At 38.2% G+C, this 19,918-nt stretch overlaps 1 protein-coding gene and 1 pseudogene across 2 annotated transcripts in view; one reads left to right on the top strand and one right to left on the bottom strand.

Moving 5' to 3' along the window:
- Positions 1 to 19,918, bottom strand: part of AGTPBP1 (ATP/GTP binding carboxypeptidase 1) — a 190,880-nt gene that overhangs the window by 159,485 nt on the left and 11,477 nt on the right. Inside the window, exon 2 of one of the 2 annotated variants that reach the window (XM_069575809.1) lies at positions 303 to 367. In XM_069575809.1, the coding sequence (XP_069431910.1) occupies positions 303 to 334 (32 nt within the window). In that variant the 5' untranslated portion in view covers positions 335 to 367. Of the gene's footprint in view, positions 1 to 302; positions 368 to 19,918 lie in introns of those variants that run through there. The other variant, XM_069575810.1, reaches the window with a different exon arrangement.
- On the top strand, positions 1,785 to 2,140 carry LOC138433340 (NEDD8-conjugating enzyme UBE2F pseudogene; annotated as a pseudogene).

Below are 19,918 nucleotides of genomic sequence, written 5' to 3'. Positions count from 1 at the left end.
TTCTAGTAAAATTCTATTTATGTACACTGAAATTTGAATTTCATATGTTCACATTTTTATTTTTATTCCCAACCATTTAGAGATGTAAAAACCACTCAGGCCACACAAAAACAAGCAATAGGTGAGATTCGGCCCATGTGTCAAGTTTAAATGAAAAGTTAAACAGTAATAAACATTAACAAAATAACATAAATATATGATGCTGCATTTAAACAAATGTATTTTAAGGTAATAAGTTTCATACAATCACTTCATGTATTATGTCTATAATTTATACATACTGGTATTTAAAATTACAATACCTTTTCTCTGGTATCACTTTTAACTTGCTCATCTTGAATTACTTCATTTCACCATTGCAGATAATCTAAAAAGAAAAAAATACTGATATTAAACACACAATTTTGTTTTCTATATATTAGATGTCATAAAAGTCATACAACTGATAGTTTTTATTATGGGCAACACAAGATAAGACTAGAAACCACAGGAGAATGTTTGAGTTTTACATGCTTCTGGCAGGTCACTTCAAAGTACAAGGTGTGCCTATTAAACCACTTAAAATCAGTCAGTATAAGGTTATCAAAAATCCAAGTGCTATAAAAGTGTAAAAACATAATTTATACTATAGAGCCAAGATTTCTTTTGAGACCATTCAAATTAGCCTTCCTGTTCTAATACTACACCTTAAAATATTCAAACCAATCCTATGATTAGTGTATTGTCCACCATTCACACAGCAGTCAAACACTGGTAAATATGTATTATTTCTGTATGAAAACATTTTAATTAACAACAAATTGTTTAGATAGAGCAAAATCTTCTCAAAAATCTCTCTCATTTAATATATTTACACATATTTTCCTTCAACCAACAGAGGTTTCATCTTTGGAATGTACATATTATATATTTTAAAACCTTACATCTTTTTTAATTACGGGATCTAAAATAGGAGTTGGTTACACAGATGTTGCAAGGCTGGCAAGCTATAGAGGAAGCCTAGGGAGGCTCAAGATAAACAACTGCAGAAGTAGTTACCACCCTGGGTTTGGAGGGCAAGAGGGAAAAGAGATTTAAAACCCTAAATCTCTATTCACAATTTTTATAATTTTTCAGATTTATTTTACAACTATTCACCCAAAAAAAGACCCGGATATATTTTAATTTTACGTACTGATGCTTATTACTGAAGCAGGAATTTCGTGGCATTTTTAAATAAGAAGTTTAAAAATTATTGTCAATTCAACAAGTTACATCCCTATACAATGTTTAGTAATGCTATATTTAAAGGAAAACAAACATGCCCAAAAAAGAAGAGACTTCAAACTGTATAATATAATAGATTTAGAAGACACAGATATTCTGGGTGTTTTACTACAGTAACAAAGAACTTCTCCTTTAACTAAACATGACTTTTTTTCCCTTTTTTTAAACTCAGTTATAATAGAGGAAACATATTTAGGATTATCTACAAAAATTACATAGGCTGTTTTTAAAGAAGATAAATTTTTAAATGCTAACTACTCCTTTTAACTGACTTTTTTAATGCCCACAAAGTCAAAAGTAACTTTTTCTGATTTCCAAATTAATTAAGAGTCATTATACGTCCAAAGGTGGGGGGAATCTTACATGTTTTCAAAAGCACCGTTGTTGCCATAAACAGAATTAAGCTACTTGGTTAAGTAGTATGATTTTCTCTAAAACTACATTAACAGCAAGCCCATCTCACAAGCTGAAGGGCCTTGTCTCGCCTGTCTGGGATGCCCAGGGTAAAGGGAGCAATAATGCTGACACAGGCAAGCATAATGAAGCAGGATGAGGATCTCACAGGGTTCCAGACACCAGCCATCACCTCCAGCTCTGCTCAGAGGGCTGCTGTGAGAGACAGACTGTTGAAGAGGTTGCAGAACATGAAGCCAAACCATATGTCTAAGCTTACAGAGAGCATTCAGTTGATGGCACTGGATGGGCTCCCCCGAGAACACAGAAGGATGTTGTTTGGGGATTAAACTCTGTTTACCTATCCTCTGAATTCTGATGCTCCCCTGAATACTGAAGCTGCAGAACAAAACATCATTTGTGGGACAAGGAGGACTTGGGCAATAAAGTTGAAGACTACATGAAGAATTATGACAGATGACAGGAGGAGAAGGCTGCAGGCCCACAGACTATGTTGTAAGTTTGTCTCCAACTTAAATCAAAAGGAAGCCCTCCTCCCCAGTCCTCAAGCTTTCTCTTTGTTCCTCTGGGTCATCCAAGTCTGTGACCATGTTATCCTGAAGAAGAACCTCTTCACAACTGCTTATTGTAGATGGAGCATTCTACATATATACAGTAAAAAAAAAAAAAAAAAAGATGTCTGAAATTCCAAAGAGTTGCCTCCTTAACCTTAACATATTTCCTTTTCTGAAACTACTAAATACACTGCTGCTGAGATTCCTGAAAAGTCGTAATGAACTCAGAATTGAGGCTACAGCTTGCTTCTCACCCTCTTCCCAAACAAAATTAGTTCCCTGCACAAATGACACTAATGACATGCTTAGCACAGCTCATAGATCGGTGATAAGAAATCTATTACAAATTGTGATCCAATGTAAATTCTCAGCCCTTTCCTAGATGTCTTGAAGCTTCCAAGAATGCACAGTCATTCACTATAAATCTGTACTGAAAAGGGTATTTTATTTAATGTAAGTATATCTGGAACAGATTTGTAATTTGTACATTTAATGCTTCAATCATTTTTTTCTATTCTCAGTTAGTTTGTATTTTCGTTGTATAGGGCCAACAGAAGGATGTTAAGTAAAGCAACTATTGAAGAGAAAAACAAAAAGAAACATGAAAGAAGGGAAAAAAGTGTACTTCACTAAGCAAATATGTCCTTTACAGCCACTTTTTCTTGCTGAATCCTGAGGCCAGAGTGCTTCAGAGAGAAGGAAAAGCCTTCTTTTTGCTGTGAAAGTTTGTGTTCATTACAGTATGGTGTAATAGAAAGAGCAGGAACCTAGAAGCAGAAATGTTGCATCTCACAAAGTCTGTGGTTTTGCCAAACAACTGTGACAAAGCAAGACACTGAGACTTTATGCAAGAGAGGCTGTAAAGTCCAAGATCAAGGTGCAGGCAGTTACGGTGTCTGGTGAGAACTGAGTATGTGGTTCATAGACCCCCATCTTCTCACTGGACTGTGGCATGGGGGAAGGGCCAGGGGAGATCTCTTGGGTGTCTCTTCCTCCATGAGAAGATGGGGGGTCCCGTGTTCCCTCTGTTTCTCCCAATGGTTACATGACATTTCATGCTAACTCTAGCATAGTGTCAAAGCCAGGAATCTGACATTCATACAACATGTGTTTCTAGTTCTACATCATTTTATTACACGTGTAATTTATATAAACTACCACATTTTGCTATATTTTTAAAATATTAGAAAACATGGATTTCTATTACTTGAATAACTTTTAAAAGATAATGAAAATCACTGTAATCTCAAAATTCATTCATTTAACATTAATGGCTACACAACTTCAATTGTATATGGCCAAAGAAAGTACTTCCAAGGAGATCATTTAATATAACTGATCACGCCTTCTTATAAATACTTTATTATATAGCTGTAGTTTGTTTTCTGCCTACTCACTGCCATTCTTTCTTAAATCTCCTTTACTAGAATGTCCTAGGGCTCAGTCCTTGGCCTTTTCAAATCCACTCTCTTCGCTGGTGACCTCATCCAGTCTCATGACTACTCAACATCTCCACTTGGCTCTCTAATAATATCACAAACTTAACATATCCAAAACTAATCTCCTGACTTTCCTTTCCTCAAATGTATTTAAGAGACAGTTCTCTCTGCAATTCTTCAGTCCAAAACCTTAGTGTCCTTCTTGACTCCTGTTTTATACCCCACATCCAACCCCTCAGGAATTCCTGACAATTCTACTCTCAAAATATATCCAGACTCCAATCACTTCTCCACATCTATCAATACTACCATGGTGGGCCACTGCCCCTATTCATCCCCCTTCTATGTATGGCACCTACAGTCTATTTTCAACACAACACCTTGACTGATCCTTTTAAAAGCCTGGAGAAAAGAGGGGGGAAATATGCAGATAAATCTTGTCATCACTCTGCTCAAAGCCCAGTGGGTGCTGCCCACATATTTAAATGGCATTAGGGGTCCTAAAGGAATGCCCCAGCCCTTCTCTCTGTAACTTGCCTACAACTCCTCTTCCTCACATTGCTCTGGATGCACTGGCTGGGCCTCCATGCTTTCCACCAGCAGGCCAGGCTCACTCTCACCTTACTGTCTTTGCCCAAGCTGTTTATTTTGCCTGAAACGTTCTGCCAGATAGCCCAATGACTAACCAACTCCCAAATTTCCTTTGCTCAAGAATCACCTTTTCAAAAAACACAATCACCTTTTCAATACAGCCTATCCCAACCATCTTATTTAATACTGTAAAACAGCTCCAGACACCAGCATACCCATCACCCCTTACCTCAATGTACTTTTCTCTTTTCCCAGAGCACTTACAGCCTTCTATGACAGGATGATTCAAAAGTAACAGAACACTTTGAAAACTGTACTCAATAACTGATTACATATATATGAACAGGTGTCAAAACAAATTCGTAAAGGAATAGTTTATTTTCCTATACTTACAAATCTCCACCATATGCCCCCATCACATCACATACATCAATCCCGAAATCTAATTCATCCCAGACCCTCAACAGCTTATCACTACTGGTAGCTACAAAAGCAGCCAAAATAAGTTCTTTTATTTCCTCAAGGTTTTGAGGAAAAGAGGCAGAAACCCAAGGTTCTTGATATAAACACAGTTTAATACCTAATATCTTGGTGCAACTCTTTTTAATCACCTTGTAAACTAGGCAATTTAACTATGTGTACTATTTATTATTTATTTCTCTCCATTGAACTAAAGTTCAAAAAGAGCAGAAATCTTTGTTTTGCTCACCACCCCCCAAGTACCTCGTACAGTGCCAGTACATTGTAGGTGGTAAATAGATTTCTGAATGAACAAACAAATGCTTTAAGGACTTGTTTTGAGACAACTTTACTATACAAATGAGCAAGAAGTCTTCATTTTTAAAAACTCAATAATATGATGGATATGGTATAGTGGCACACAGTATATACATTACCTTCTCTCTAGCATGCCTTCCTGTGCTACAGGAATGTAGTACAGGAAAGCTTAAAAAAAAAGGGGGGGGTTCTACTGCAGTTAGGTTCCAGATGTTTTTATACCCGCCAAACTCAATTTCACTGTTTATGAAATTTGTTAGACTGAAAGTCACACAGATGCCACCTGACCTCGCAGTGAAGTACCAACTTAGACATGCTTTGTTCTACAGCAGTGTATACGGAGATTCCAAAGCCTTGTCCAGGGTTCCCCAAAGTGGGGTCCACAAGTTGTTGCTAGAATTCTTTGAGAGTTCAAAATAGAACACAAGGGGTTCTTTTTTTCTTCTCTTTTACTTTTGTGCACCAAGGAGTGACAGCTAATTAATGATTTTATTTCATATCATCTGTGTGTGCTAGTACACAGAAGGACCATGTATATTTGGCTAGAGTTGGCTGTGATAACTGGAGATTGCATGGGACATGGAGAAGGTAATGGGCTAATGAGTATCAGCCCCTTCCTCAAATTACCTCCCCTAAACACCCCTTATGCACTATCAACTGCCTCACAGGAGCAAAGGTTCTACAACTGTAGAACTTGGAGGGAAACTGGAGGGAAAAAAAACTGGAGGGAAATTTTAATATTCATGAAAAAAACTGTATACCCAGATGCACCCATTCCTAACACTTTGCTATTGGGATGAAAATTCCAAACTGTGAACTGAATAAATTATAAGGGCCTTACATTGTGAAATGTTTGGACTTTTTGTGACTTTCTCACTTAGTTGTTTAGTATGTCCTTATGTTTTAGACATTAACATTTGTAATTTACATATATGCCTGATAATCCAATGTGGCAAGTTTTGAGGATGGGGTATGAAAGGAGGGTCAGTGGACAATTCTGGTAAGATTAGCAATGAAGAATTATATCCTCCAAGTCATTTCACTAAATTAGTGCAACAAGAGACACACATAAAAAAGCACATTCTTATACTGAAAACTACTTATCAATAGATTTATACAACGGAATATAGTATTCCATTCTATGCGGGAAATGTTTCAAGTGCAGTAATGGCTCTGCTGCTGCTGCTAAGTCACTTCAGTCGTGTCCGACTCTGGGCGACCCCATAGACAGCAGCCCACCAGGCTCCCCCGTCCCTGAGATTCTCCAGGCAAGAACACCAGAGTGGGTTGCCATTTCCTTCTCCAATGCATGAAAGTGAAAAGTTAAAGTGAAGTCGCTCAGTCACGTCCTAGTCGTAGCGACCCCATGGACTGCAGCCTACCAGGCTCCTCTGTCCATGGATTTTCCAGGCAAGAGTACTGGAGTGGGCTGCCAATGGCTCTAGCAATATTCAAAACATACAGCTGCAAATTATAGTAGTTGGACACATTAAAGGTACTAATGGGATCTCCAAACAAACACAATAAAGCTTTGGGTTAAAAAAAATTACATACAATGAAAAGGCTAAGGTAGCAAGTGATACAGCAGCAGAGTTTCACTGATTAGCAAAAGGAAAGTCACCCCAATTGCTGAGAACCCAGTATGTCCAGAATGTAAAGTTATGCCAAATGAAATACTTTACATGAGATGTAGTAAGAGAAAATTTTAAAGTTCTACAGTATAATAACAGTAAGTCAATATATTGACATGTCATGTGATATTGAAGACTCACGTGATAAATAGGTAACAGGTTTTCCTGTCCAGACTGAATGATGAAATCAAGAAAACATTTTTTGTGTGTGGGACTTCCCTGGTGGTCCAGTGGTTAAAACTGTCTTTCAACACAGGAGACTCAAGTTCAATCCCTGGTTGGGGAACTAAGATCACATATGCCACGGGGCAACTAAGCCTATGTGCTCTGGAGCCCACCTGCACAGTTAAAGAGAAGCCTGTGAGGCACAACCGAGGGCCCACATGGCACAAAGACCCGATGCAGCCAAATTAATAATTTTTTTTTTTTTTTTGCCACAGAATGCTGCCCAAAGCCAGAAAAAGACAGGATAACTGATGTTTTATCTTCCTGTCTAGAAACAAAAGGTCCATCTTGGAAGAACTTTGTTGGCACCTGTGCTGAAAATGTTCCAATAGCTGGCTCCATGTGAGGATGTGCTACTCTTGTTTAACAACCCCACCCTCCAAAAAAACCTGACTTTTTAACACAGTGTTTTCTTCACAGAGAAGAGTTAGTAAATCAAAAGCTCTGAGGGATGAAATGAAAACGTTCTCTTAAGACATCCAGGGGCTTGGCGGATGAAGAGTTCTCGAGCGTGTGTCAGAGCTGAGTGGTGAATTGCAGGGGTACTTTCACAAACACAGTAGGCCAGATTCCGCTGAGCACTCAGGAAGAAGAATGGCTACTGCAACTAGCCAACTTAGCAAACATTTGTTACCATACAAAACAAATCAACCACTACTCTCTGCAAGACCTAGAGAAAGCATTTTGACTTCAAGTAATAAGATTCTTGGGCTTCCCTGGCAGCTCAGTCAGTAAAGAATCCACCCGCAATGGAGGAGACCTGGGTTCGATCCCTGGGTTGTTAAGATCCCCTGAAGGAGAGTATGGCAGCCCACTCCTGTATTCATGCCTGGAGAGTCCCCATGGACAAAGGAGCCTGGCAGGCTACAGTCCATGGGGTCACACTGGGTCGGACACAACTGAGCAACTAAGCACACAATTTAAGATTCTTGGGGAAAAAATTCAAATGACAAAAGGATATGAGAAGATGCTCTTATTGCTGCTTTGGACTTGAGAGTGAAAAGGGGTATCAACAAATTTCAAATCTTGCTGACCTAGAGGAATAAAATTAGAAAATAAAACTGAACAGTATTTTCTCTTTCTTTTCAAATAAATATAAGATGAAATGAGAGGCCCTTTCTCTGAATCATCTGCTTATTCTGAGAACTTGACTGAGGAGGAAGAATTTTTGTGCACTGCAGTGTGACTATAAACTCAAGATGAGACTTACCTGCTCTGTCCCTGCTATTGCTGCTAAGTCACTTCAGTCGTGTCCGACTGTGCGACCCCATGGACAGCAGCCCACCAAGCTCCCCCATCCCTGGGATTCTCCAGGCAAGAACACTGGAGAGGGTTGCCATTTCCTTCTCCAATGCATGAAAGTGAAAAGTGAAAGTGAAGTCGCTCAGTCGTATCCAACTCTTAGCGACCCCATGGATTGCAGCCTACCAGGCTCTTCCATCCATAGGATTTTCCAGGCAAGAGTACTGGAGTGGGGTGCCATTGCCTTCTCCGTGCTCTGTCCCTAAAAAGAGCTAAATTTCTATCAAAGAGTAGTGTCTTGCAAATAATAGAAGGGTAATGAACATTTTGCTGCTGGTTTTCAATTTCTTATGTGTATATGCATCAAGAGCAAGGAGGAAATCATCTCATGTTGGTTGAAAATGAAATGTGAATAGTTATTTCAAGTTCAACAAAAGAAAACAAAAACAAGTTTCATATGAAAGAGATAAACCACTATTTTTAGTTTTTAAAACTAATAACTTTATTGTATAAAACTTTTTCATAAAATGTGAAGTAATCAATATACATACATATATATATATATATATATATAATCATTTGTAACTCTTGGACCTATATTTGAACCTCATTATGCCAGTCAGGGCAAAACAAGTTTTTCAAAATTCTGATACAAATTATTAACAGGCTACATTTTTAATATTACTTTGGCTTATGGTTTTTACTAGCTTTGCTATTTGCACTATCAATTTTCATGCTTTTAATGAAAACTAGTTAAAATCAATTTACACTGGTACTGGCAAAAAGACAAAGAGACCAATGGAACAAAACTGAAAGTCTAGAAATAAACATATACACCTATGGCCAACTGATTATTGACAAGGGTGCCAAGTCCACTCCATGATGGAAAAAAAAAAAGCACTCTCTTCTATTGCTGGGACAAATGGATTTTCACAGGCAAAAGTATGAAGTGGAATTCCTACTCACACCAGAAACAAAAATGAATCAACATTCATCACAATGAATCAACAACATGAATATAAGCAGCTAAAACTCTTAGAAGAAAACATAGGAGTAAATCTGTATGACACAGAATTTGGCAACAGATTCTCAGTTACAGCAACAGAAGCACAAGAAACAAAAGAAAAAGGAAGATAAATTGAACTTCAAATTTTAAAACTTCTGTGCCTCAAATGCCATTATAAAGAAAGTGAAAAGATAACATAAAGAATGAGAGAAAATATCTGCAAATTATATATCTGATAAGGGCTTACTATCCAGAATATGTACAGAACACCTACAACTCAACAACAAAAAAACAGTTCACTGAGCAACTGAACTGAACTGAAAGGACCTGAATGAACATTTTCCCAAAGAAGATATTTATTGTCGTTGTTGTTGTTGTTGTTGTTCAGTCACTCAGTCATGTCCGACTCTTTGCAAACCCCTGGACTGCAGCACGCCAGGCTTCCCTGTCCTTCACCATTTCCCAGAGTTCACTCAAACTCATGCCCACTGAGTAGGTGATGCCATCCAACCATCTCTTCCCCTGTCATCCCTTCTCCTCCTGCCCTCAATCTTTCCCAGCATCAGGGTCTTTTCCAATGAGTCAGTTTTTCACATCAAGTGGCCAAAGTATTGGAGTTTCAGCTCCAGCATCAGTCCTTCCAAATGAATATTCAAGACTGATTTCCTTTAGGATTGACTAATTTGATCTCCTTGCAGTCCAAGGGACTCTCAAGAGTCTTCTCCAACACCACAGTTTGAAAGCATCAATTCTTTGGTGCTCAGCCTTCTTTATGGTCCAACTCTCACATCCATACATGACTACTGGAAAAACTACAGCTTTGACTATACGGACCTTTGTCGGCAAAGTGATGTCTCTGCTTTTTAGGTTTGTCTAAAAAGCAAACCTGTCTGTCTATGTTTGTCATAGCTTTTCTTACAAGCATCTTTTAATTTCACAGTTGCAGTCGCTGTCTGCATTGATTTTGGAGCCCAAGAATATAAAGTCTGTCACTGCTTTTATTTTTTCCCCTATTTGCCATGAAGTGATAGGACCAGATGCCATGATCTCAGATTTTTGAATGCTGAGTTTTAAGCCAGCTTTTTCACTTTCCTCTTTCACCTTCAAGAGGCTCGTTAGTTCCTCTTCGCTTTCTGCCATTAGTTATTAGGGAAATGCAAATCAAAATCACAGTATTACCTCACACTAGGATGGCTATAATAAAGAAAAAAACAGTAAATAAGTATTCTCAAGAATGTGGATAAGTTGAAACCCTCCTAAATCACTCGTGGGAATGGAGCAACCGCTATGAAACGCATTTGGGCAGGTCCTCAAAAAGCTAAATATAGAATTATCATATGACCCAGCAATTCTACTCCTAGGTATATACCCACAAGAATTGAAAACACAGAATCAGATAACCATATTCAATGTACATGGCAGCATTGTTCACAACACCCAAAAGTAGAAACCTAAGTATCTACCAAAAGATAAATGGACAAATAAAACATGGTATATACACACAATGGAACGGTATTTAGTCATTAAAAGGCATAAAGGTCTAACACATGCTGCAATATGAATGAACCTCAGAAACATTATGCTAAGTGAAACAAGTCAGAAACAAACAATATTGCAAGCTTCCATTTATATAAAATATCTGTAAATGCAAATTCATAAATATATAAAGTATATTAGGTTACCAGGGGCTGGGGGCAAAAGTGAACAGAGTTACTGCTTAATAGTTACAGAGTATCTGTAACAGAGTGATGACAAATTTTGGAAATAGACAGTAGTGACTGTTGTATAACATCATGAAAGTAGTTGATGCTACTGAATTTTAAGCTTAAAAATAGTTAAAATGGTAAATTTTATGTTAAACCACAATATTTGACCACATAAAAAGATTTTTTTAATGAGCTTACAATATTTTTTAAACTGCCAAGCCTAGTTTTAAAAAATTAAATCCTATTTCAGCTAAAGCCAGCAATTTAACAGAAATTATTATCTTTACCATATGAGTTTTTAAAAATCACAGAAAGGAAACAGATTAGCTGCAGAATGGTAAGCTAAGTTTAACTAACTACCTGTTTATTTTTCAAGCAAGATTGGTTAAAGTCTTTTTTATTTGCTTTAAATAAAGAAAAATAAAACTCTTATACAAGCCATATACCATAAGCCAGACTTTAGTAATATAGAGTAAAAAGTGTAAAACTCCTAGGCCTACTTTGAATAAAGTAAAAAGAAAAACTACAGTGGGAAATTTAGAAAAAGAAGTCTCTTTTCCTATCTGCATTACTAACTCATGTAAGAGTTTATATCATTTGGAGGGATAGAGATTTATACAAAAGAATAGACTAGACAGCCAAAATAAATAGATGCATAAAAATATCATTCTCTATCAAAAAAGCATTAACAATCATTCCTGGAGTACTGTATCAAAAGGCCTAAAATTTGAAGGGCTGCTCTGACAGCTCTGAGCCTCACAGGGCCCCAGATGCCTAAGAAAAGTTCTCCCAGTCTTGCCATAGCCAATGGGCAAGGCTCCTCACCCAGCTAGGTCCACTATCAGTTAAACCAGCTGCATGCCTCTCAGTCCTCAATCTAAAACTAGTTTCAGTTCCCTGCTAGCCCTCAGAATTATTCAAACAAACTAATCACATTCACTCTCCTCCCAAGTACCGTTCCCCTAGGTTGTGAGTATATATGACTAAACAAACTGCTGTCAGTCTCACCTGACCAGGGTCAGGTAGCAGCCACCTTGCACAGTTTAGGACAGGTGATCCCTCCTTCACCAATGAAGTGAAGGGAGGTGAACAGGAGATAGTCAGACAATTACTGAATCTAAACTTTCTTTTTACACTAATATCACAGCTATAACCTGAGACCCGAAAATTAGTTCATGGATCCTCCAGGGTATAAAAATTGGGAAAAGTTAGTCCAGACTCTTGTAGGCAGCGCTGGTCCAGGCCAGAATGGGTCCAGTGTGGTTCTGGAGCTGGTTAAGTATTAGCAGACGATTCCTGACTACCAGGGCCTCCAGACGACAACATTTTTCCGATTTTAAGACAGCAATAAAGATCTAGAGGCAATTTTACAATTAGACCAGAGGCCTCTTACTCAAAAAGACAATAATTTCCTGAGTTTCTCAGCTGTGTGTAGAACTCAGGTTTTGGAGGTTTGCTCCTTGAGTTTCTTTCTTTAAATGTCTAAACAATTCTATAAAGCACTTAATACCTGTGCCAAGGTATTGAGTTATTGCCCCTCCTGTCCAAAGTCACCCTTTTTGCCTTACTGAAAACAGATTAATGCACTTAAAATACTAATTTCTTTGCCAGCTGGCAAGATATTAAGCTTTGTCAAGAGAGCACTGTAAAGACTCTGCAGGGGTAAAGGATTCTGTTCCTGGTTCCGGCATGCCCACTTGGCTGCAGTAGGCTTGGCTTCTCCAAGACCCACTCCGACAAGTACGGCTTCTCCAGCACCAGTCTCCTGCAGCAAGTGCAGATTCTCCAACAGGAGGTGATGCAATTTTGCAGCAGAGTGCCTCCGACAAGCCACCTCCCCAGGAACAGCTTTCCCTGGCACCCAAGAAGGCACATACCCAGCAAATTCTTCTAGCACCACAAATTAGCTACTTGAACAACATCTAGACTTCAGTGACCCATAGGGCTGGTAACTGCTCTTTATATCACCTAGTCCTGTATTATCTGTTATCTTGACTTCTTACTGGTAAATCCTTCACTGCTCCTATCCCTGTTATAGTCAATACTTCTTTTTTTTAACTTTTTATTGGAATATAGTTGATTTTCAATGTTGTGTTAATTTCTGCTGTACAAGAAAGTAAATCAGTTAGACATATACCCCCTTTTTCAGATTCTTTTCCCACATAGGTCATTACAGAGTATTGAGTCGAGTTCTCTGTGCTATACAGTAGGTCCTCATTAGTTATCCATTTTATATATGTGCATGCGTACTAAGTTGCTTCAGTCATGTCTGACTGTAGCCCACCAGGCTCCTCTGTCCATGGGATGCTCCAGGCAAGAATACTGGAGTGGGTTGCCATGCCCTCCTCCAGGGGATCACCTCAACCCAGGGATCGAACCTGCATCTCTTACGTCTCCTTTATTGGCAGGTGGGTTCTTTAGCACTAGCATCACCTGGGAAGCCCATTTTATGTATAATAGTGCATATACGTCAATCTCAACCTCCCAGTTGATCCCTAATCCTCTTTCCCCCCTGGTAACCATAAGTTTGTCTTCTACATCTGTGACTCTATTTCTGTTCTATAAATAAGTTCACTTGTACCCTTTTCTAGATTCCACATATAAGCAGTATCATACGATATTTGTATTTGTCTGATTTACTTAGCATGATAATCTCTGGGCTCATCCGTGTAGCTCCAAGTGGTATTTCATTCTTTGTTACAGCTGAGTAATATTCCATTGTATATATGTATATATGAGATGTACATTTAGGTTGCTTCCATGTCCTGGCTATTGTAAACAGAGTTGCACAGAACACTGGGACATATATATCATTTCGGAAGATGGTTTTCTATGGATAGATGCCCAGGAGTGATCATATGATAGTTCTATTTTTAGATTTTAAGGAACCTCCATACTGTTCTCCATAGTGGTTGTACCAATATAGTAAGGTTCCCTTTTCTCCACACCCACTCCAGCATTTATTGTCTGTAGATTTTTTGATAATGGCCATTCTGACTAGTGTGAGGTAATACTTCAATACAGTTTTGGTATGCAGTTCTCTGATAATTAGTGATGTTGAGCATCTCTTCATGTGCTTTTTGGCCATCTGTTATGTCTTCATCAGAGAAATGTCTATTTAGATCTTCTGCTCACTTTTTGATATGAGTTGCTTGTCTTTTGGACACGGAGCTGCATGAGCTGTTTGCATATTTCAGAGATTAATCCCTTGTCAGTCACTTCATTTGCAACTAACTTCTCCCATTCTGTGGGTTGTCTTTTCATTTTATGGTTTCCTTTGCTGTGCAGATGCTCTTACGTTTAATTAGGTCCTGTTTATTTTTGCTTTTATTTTTCATTATTCTAGGAAGGATCACTTCAGTTCAGTCACTCAGTCATGTCTCACTCATTGCAACCCCATGAATCACAGAACAGCAGGCCTCCCTGTCCATCACCAACTTCCGGAGTCCACCAAAACCCATATCCATTGAGTCGGTGATGCCATCCAACCATCTCAACCTCTGTCGTCCCCTTCTCCTCCTGCTCTCAATCTTTCATAGCATCAGGGTCTTTTCAAATGAGTCAGCTCTTTGCATCAAGTGGCCAAAGGATTGGAGTTTCAGCTTCAAAATCACTCCTTCCAATGAACATCCAGGACTGATCTCCGTTAGGATGGACTGGTTGGATCTCCTTGCAGTCCAAGGGACTCTCAAGAGTCTTCTCCAACACCACAGTTCAAAAGCATCAATTCTTCGGCGCTCAGCTTTCTTTATAGTCTAACTCTTGCATCCATACATGACTACTGAAAAAATCATAGCCTTGACTAGACAGACCTTTGTTGACAAAGTAATGTCTCTGCTTTTGAATATGCTATCTAGGTTGGTCATAACTTCCTTTCTAAGGAGTAAGCGTCTTTTAATTTCATGGCTGCAATCACCATCTGCAGTGGTTCTGGAGCCCAGAAAAATAAAGTAAGCCACTGTTTCCACTGTTTTCTCATCCATTTTCCATGAAGTGCTGAGACCAGATGCCATGATCTTAGTTTTCTGAATGTTGAGCTTTAAGCCAACTTTTTCACTCTCCTGATTCACTTTCATCAAGAGGCTCTTTAGTTCTTCTTCACTTTCTGCCATAAGGCTGGTATCATCTGCATACCTGAGGTTATTGATATTTCTCCCAGAAAACTTGCTTCCAGCTTGCGCTTCCTCCAGCCCAGTGTTCTCTCATGATGTACTCTGCATATAAGTTAAATAAGCAGGGTGACAATATACAGCCTTGACATACTCTTTTCCTATTTGGAACCAGTCTGGTGTTCCATGTCCAGTTCTAACTCTTGCTCCTTGACCTGCATACAGATTTCTCAGGAGGCAGGTCAGGTGGTCTAGTATTCCCATCTCTTTCAGAATTTTCCACAGTTTATTGTGATCCACACAGCCAAAGGCTTTGGCATAGTCAATAAAGCAGAAATAGATGTTTTTCGGGAACTCTCTTGCTTTTTTCGTGATCCAGCGGATGTTGGCAATTTGACCTCTGGTTCCTCTGCCTTTCCTAAATCCAGCTTGAACATCTGGAAGTTCATGGTTCACGTATTGCTGAAGCCGTTGGGAGAATTTTGAGCATGACTTTACTAGCGTGTGAGATGAGTGCAACTGTGCGGTAGTTTGAACATTCTTTGGCATTGCCTTTCTTTGGGATTGGGATAAAAACTGACCTTTTTCAGTCCTGTGGCCACTGCTGAGTTTTCCAAATTTGCTGGCATATCGAGTGCAGCACTTTCACAGCATCATCATCCAAGATTTGAAATAACTCAACTGGAATTCCATCACCTCCACTAGCTTTGTTCATAGTGATGCTTCCTAAGGCCCACTTGACTTCACATTCCAGAATGTCTGGCTCTAGATGAGTGATCACACCATCGTTGATTATCTGGGTCATGAAGATCTTTTTTGTACAGTTCTTCTGTGTATTCTTGCCACATCTTCTTATATCTTCTGCTTCTGTTAGGGTCACCTGTTCTAAAAGATACAAAATACCTACTATCTGATTCTGATTAGATCAAAAAGGATATTCCTTCAATGAGTGTTCTGTCTGTTTTCCTCTGTCCTGCCTATGTTTTCCTCTAGGAGTTTTACAATGTCTGGCCTTACATTTAGGTCTTTGATCCATTTCAAGTTTATTTTTGTGTATGGTGTTAGAGCTGTCCAGTTTTCCCAGCACCACTTCTCAGCCTTTTGGCTAAGATCAAGTGGTCTATAATTCTTTACTCTTTCCCTATTAAGTTACTACATCCCTTTTATCTCTTGACTGGACCCAGACTGATACATACCAACAATTTTTTAAGCTGTTTAGTATGCCACGGTAAATAAATCATGTCTGCTTAAGTCATATCAAGTGGGTTCTATTCTGTACAATTGAGTCTTCTCTTTTGATAAAGAATTTTTTGCTAAGGGATAGGGGATCATACAATACTCACGACATCATTATTTTAATTGGGAAGTGATACTGATTATACATAGACAGGGTTAAGAATGGCTACTAAAGATTATATTTCTAAGCCTGCCAATTATATACTTCAATTGTAATATTAGAGTACTATCTTTCCTGTAAGGCCTAACTACTATTTTAAAAACTTAAGTCTACAGTGAGATACCACTTCACACCTACTAGAATGTCAATAATAAAGAACACAGATAATGACAAGTGTTAACAAGGATGTGGAGAGACTAGAACCCTCATACACTGCAGATGAGAATGTAAAACAGTAACAGCTGCTTTGAAAACAATCTAGCAGTTCCTCAAAAAGCTAATCATAAAGTGGCCGTAATGACTCGGTCATTCCATCTTTGGGTACATACAAAAAAATGAAACTACATCCATACAAAAACCTGTACACAAATGTTCATGGCAGCATTATTCACTAAAAAAAAAAAAAAAAATAGGAAAGGAAAGGAAACAACCCAGTGCCCTGATGGAAAAATAAAATGTGGTATATCCGCAGAATGTAACATTATTCAGTGACAAAAAGAAACAAAGTATTTCTATGTACCACCTGAATGAATCTTGACAATATTTATGTTAAGTGGAAGAAGCCAGTCAAGAAAGATCACGTAATTATATGATTCAATTTGTATGAAATATTTAGGATAGGTAAATCTACAGAGACAGAAAGTAGATCAGTGGTCATCGAGGACTATGAGAAATGGAGAGAGGTGTGTAGGAAATGGCTTAAAGGGTGTGGGAGCTTTTTTGGGGGGTAATAAAAATGTTCTAAAATTGACAGTGGTAATAGTTGCATAATTCTGTGAATGTTTTAAAATCCACTGAATTGCATAATTTAACTGGTGAAATTGTATGGTGAGTTATATCTCAATAAAACTGTTATATTAATAAAATAACTAAATTAATAATTAATAAAAATTAATTATAATAAAAACTTGATCCCTGCAGGTACTTTCATAATTCAACCATTCCTAAATTAGGGTTAGGGATTTACACTCTCTATACCTCAGTGCCTGCATCCCATGATGGAATACGATATCCTTTACACTAAAGCAAAACTATAGACCCACCTGGCTCTAGGAGAGATGTATTCTGAGTATACCCAAAAGAAGTCTAGGGGAGAGGTGGGAAGCTTCACAATGCTGTCACATAAAAATCCACAGTACATAACTCCCTAAACTGGGGCAAGTGTCTGCACAAGTTGATTTTTATATATTTAAATGTGGCTTACACTAGAATTAAATGTGGGAATCCAGCCTCAGCAGAAAATCATACAAGCAAGATAAACTTGCTCAAGATAGCCCACATAGAAAGAAAAGCAAACAAGTTTGCATATGATAGCTCAATAAATACACACAGAGATTTGGATCTTCTGAATTTTTGAGATTTTCCTGATCTTTTGTTCTCAGCTAGAACTAGTTCCAGAGCCTAAAGAATCTAAAACCTGAAGCCCTCAGTTCCCACTGGCTTAAGCCTGGAATCAAGCCAAGTCAGCCAACCAAGAGCACATCACCCAAGTCAATAGGCATGTGCACACACACATCAGAAGTTCATACACGTAAACTGTCCTCATTTTCATTCCACAAACATGCCACAAAAGAAATTCTGACACATAGCAAAGGTAAAGTTGTACATTCTAATTATATAAATACTTCAATACACATGGTTTTAAATTTATTTCAAGTCAAACTGCTAAAAAAAGAAAAATGCCAAGAACCATATACTGTTCACACTTCAAAGCCCCATCTAAATCTTTTAAAAACAATCTGAGGAAATATGATCCCTTTGACTTCCCTTGCTTAAACAACTTGCTCCAGTTCCCATTCAACCAGAACAACGTCATTATTTTACTCCCCTGTTTACTAAAGGGTCTCCCCACAAGATATCATTAGACAAAAAGTTTCCACTATTTAAAACATTTGAGAATAAAAAAAAAAAAAAAAAAACACTTGAGAAACACTGCTCTAACAGTGATAACCTTTGCTGTTAAATACCAGATAGTTGTTCTTGTTGAAAAGGTTGTGGGCAACAGGAAAGGACTACAGTTAAAGAAGATCTGGGTAGCTGGTTCTATTATGGGGAATGGGAAAACAAGTATGCTGCAAATGCATTATCTTTTTTCAGCACTAACTGTTTCATCATCTGAAAGGAAGAAATCACTTTTCAAGAACTTAAGTGAACTACTACTGTTCTCCCACACCAGTTATGTCAATGTGATGGAAAACTGCAAATCATGATTTAATAAGATCACCAAAACTATGATCATACCCCTTTCCCTTATTAAAGGAAAAAGAAACTTTAAAAGAAGAAGGTAAATATTATCTGCTGTTTAAAGGATAGAAAAATAATATGCCCAGCATTAGAAAGATAGAGATTACTACCATTTAAATTAAGAGACAAACATATACACTGGACATGGCGTGTGTATGTTCAGTTCAGTAGCTCAGTCGTGTCTTGACTCTCTGCAACCTCGTGGACTGCAGCACACCAAGCTTCCCTGTTCATCACCAACTCCCCGAGCTTGCTCAAACTCATGTCCATCTGTGTATGTTAACCTACTCTAAATAACAATATTGAGGTATACATTTTCATTTGGTTACCTTAAACATATGACATTTGATGATTAGCTTGTTGATGTTTTAACCTGTGGATAACAGTAAACTTATAAAAAGATTATACCTTTTACCTTTCTTCATTATGCATCTTCTTTAAAAACACAAGATTTTGGATGTTTCACACACTACTCCACAAAAGATGCTCTGACACTTACAAAGGTCTAATTTGTTCTGCTATATGTTTTAATTATAACACAAATAATAGGGTGTTATTGTTGGAGAAACAGAATCCCAGTACACTTCAATTAAATTAAATAGTTTACTTAATATTTAAAATAACTCTTCTCTCAATACTGATTCCAACTGATTAGTTTTAGACTTAAGTGAAGTGAAGTCGCTCAGTTGTGTCCGACTCTTTGCGACCCCATGGACTATAGCCTACCAGGCTCTAAGGAGCCTCTCAGTCTATGGAATTTTCCAGGCAAGAGTACTGGAGTAGGTTCCCATTTCCTTCTCCAGGGGATCTTCCCAACCCCAGGGATCGAACCCGGATCTCCCGCACTGCAGACAGACGCTTTACCATCTGAGCCACCAGGGAAGCCTTCAACTTTTGTTTAGACTTAAACAAGTGCCAAAATTCCTAAGTCCATATAGGTGATGAATGAGATTAAAATTCTTACCTTGAAACACACATTTTCCTTGCCTCTAACCTATGACTCTACCCATTAAAATGGTTTAAGTTTTGTTTGTTTCTTTCTGTTTGTTTGCTTAAGGAAAGTACCACAGCTCTAAGTCATCTCCCATTAACATCAAAATAGGAATCAAAATACACAGGACATGAGGGACTCAAAAAGCTATAAGGCATCAGAAACAGATGTTTCTTTTGTCTTTTGGACTCTGTGGGAGAGGAAGAGGGTGGGATGATTTGGGAGAATGGCATTGAAACATGTTATAATATCATATAAGAAACCAATCGCCAGTCCAGGTTCGATGCAGGATACAGGATACTTGGGGCTGGTGCACTGGGATGACCC

This window comes from Ovis canadensis, chromosome 2 (genome assembly GCF_042477335.2).
Source record: "Ovis canadensis isolate MfBH-ARS-UI-01 breed Bighorn chromosome 2, ARS-UI_OviCan_v2, whole genome shotgun sequence".
In the NCBI taxonomy this organism is placed as follows: domain Eukaryota; kingdom Metazoa; phylum Chordata; class Mammalia; order Artiodactyla; family Bovidae; genus Ovis; species Ovis canadensis.
This window is presented reverse-complemented; position numbering and strand designations above follow the sequence as displayed.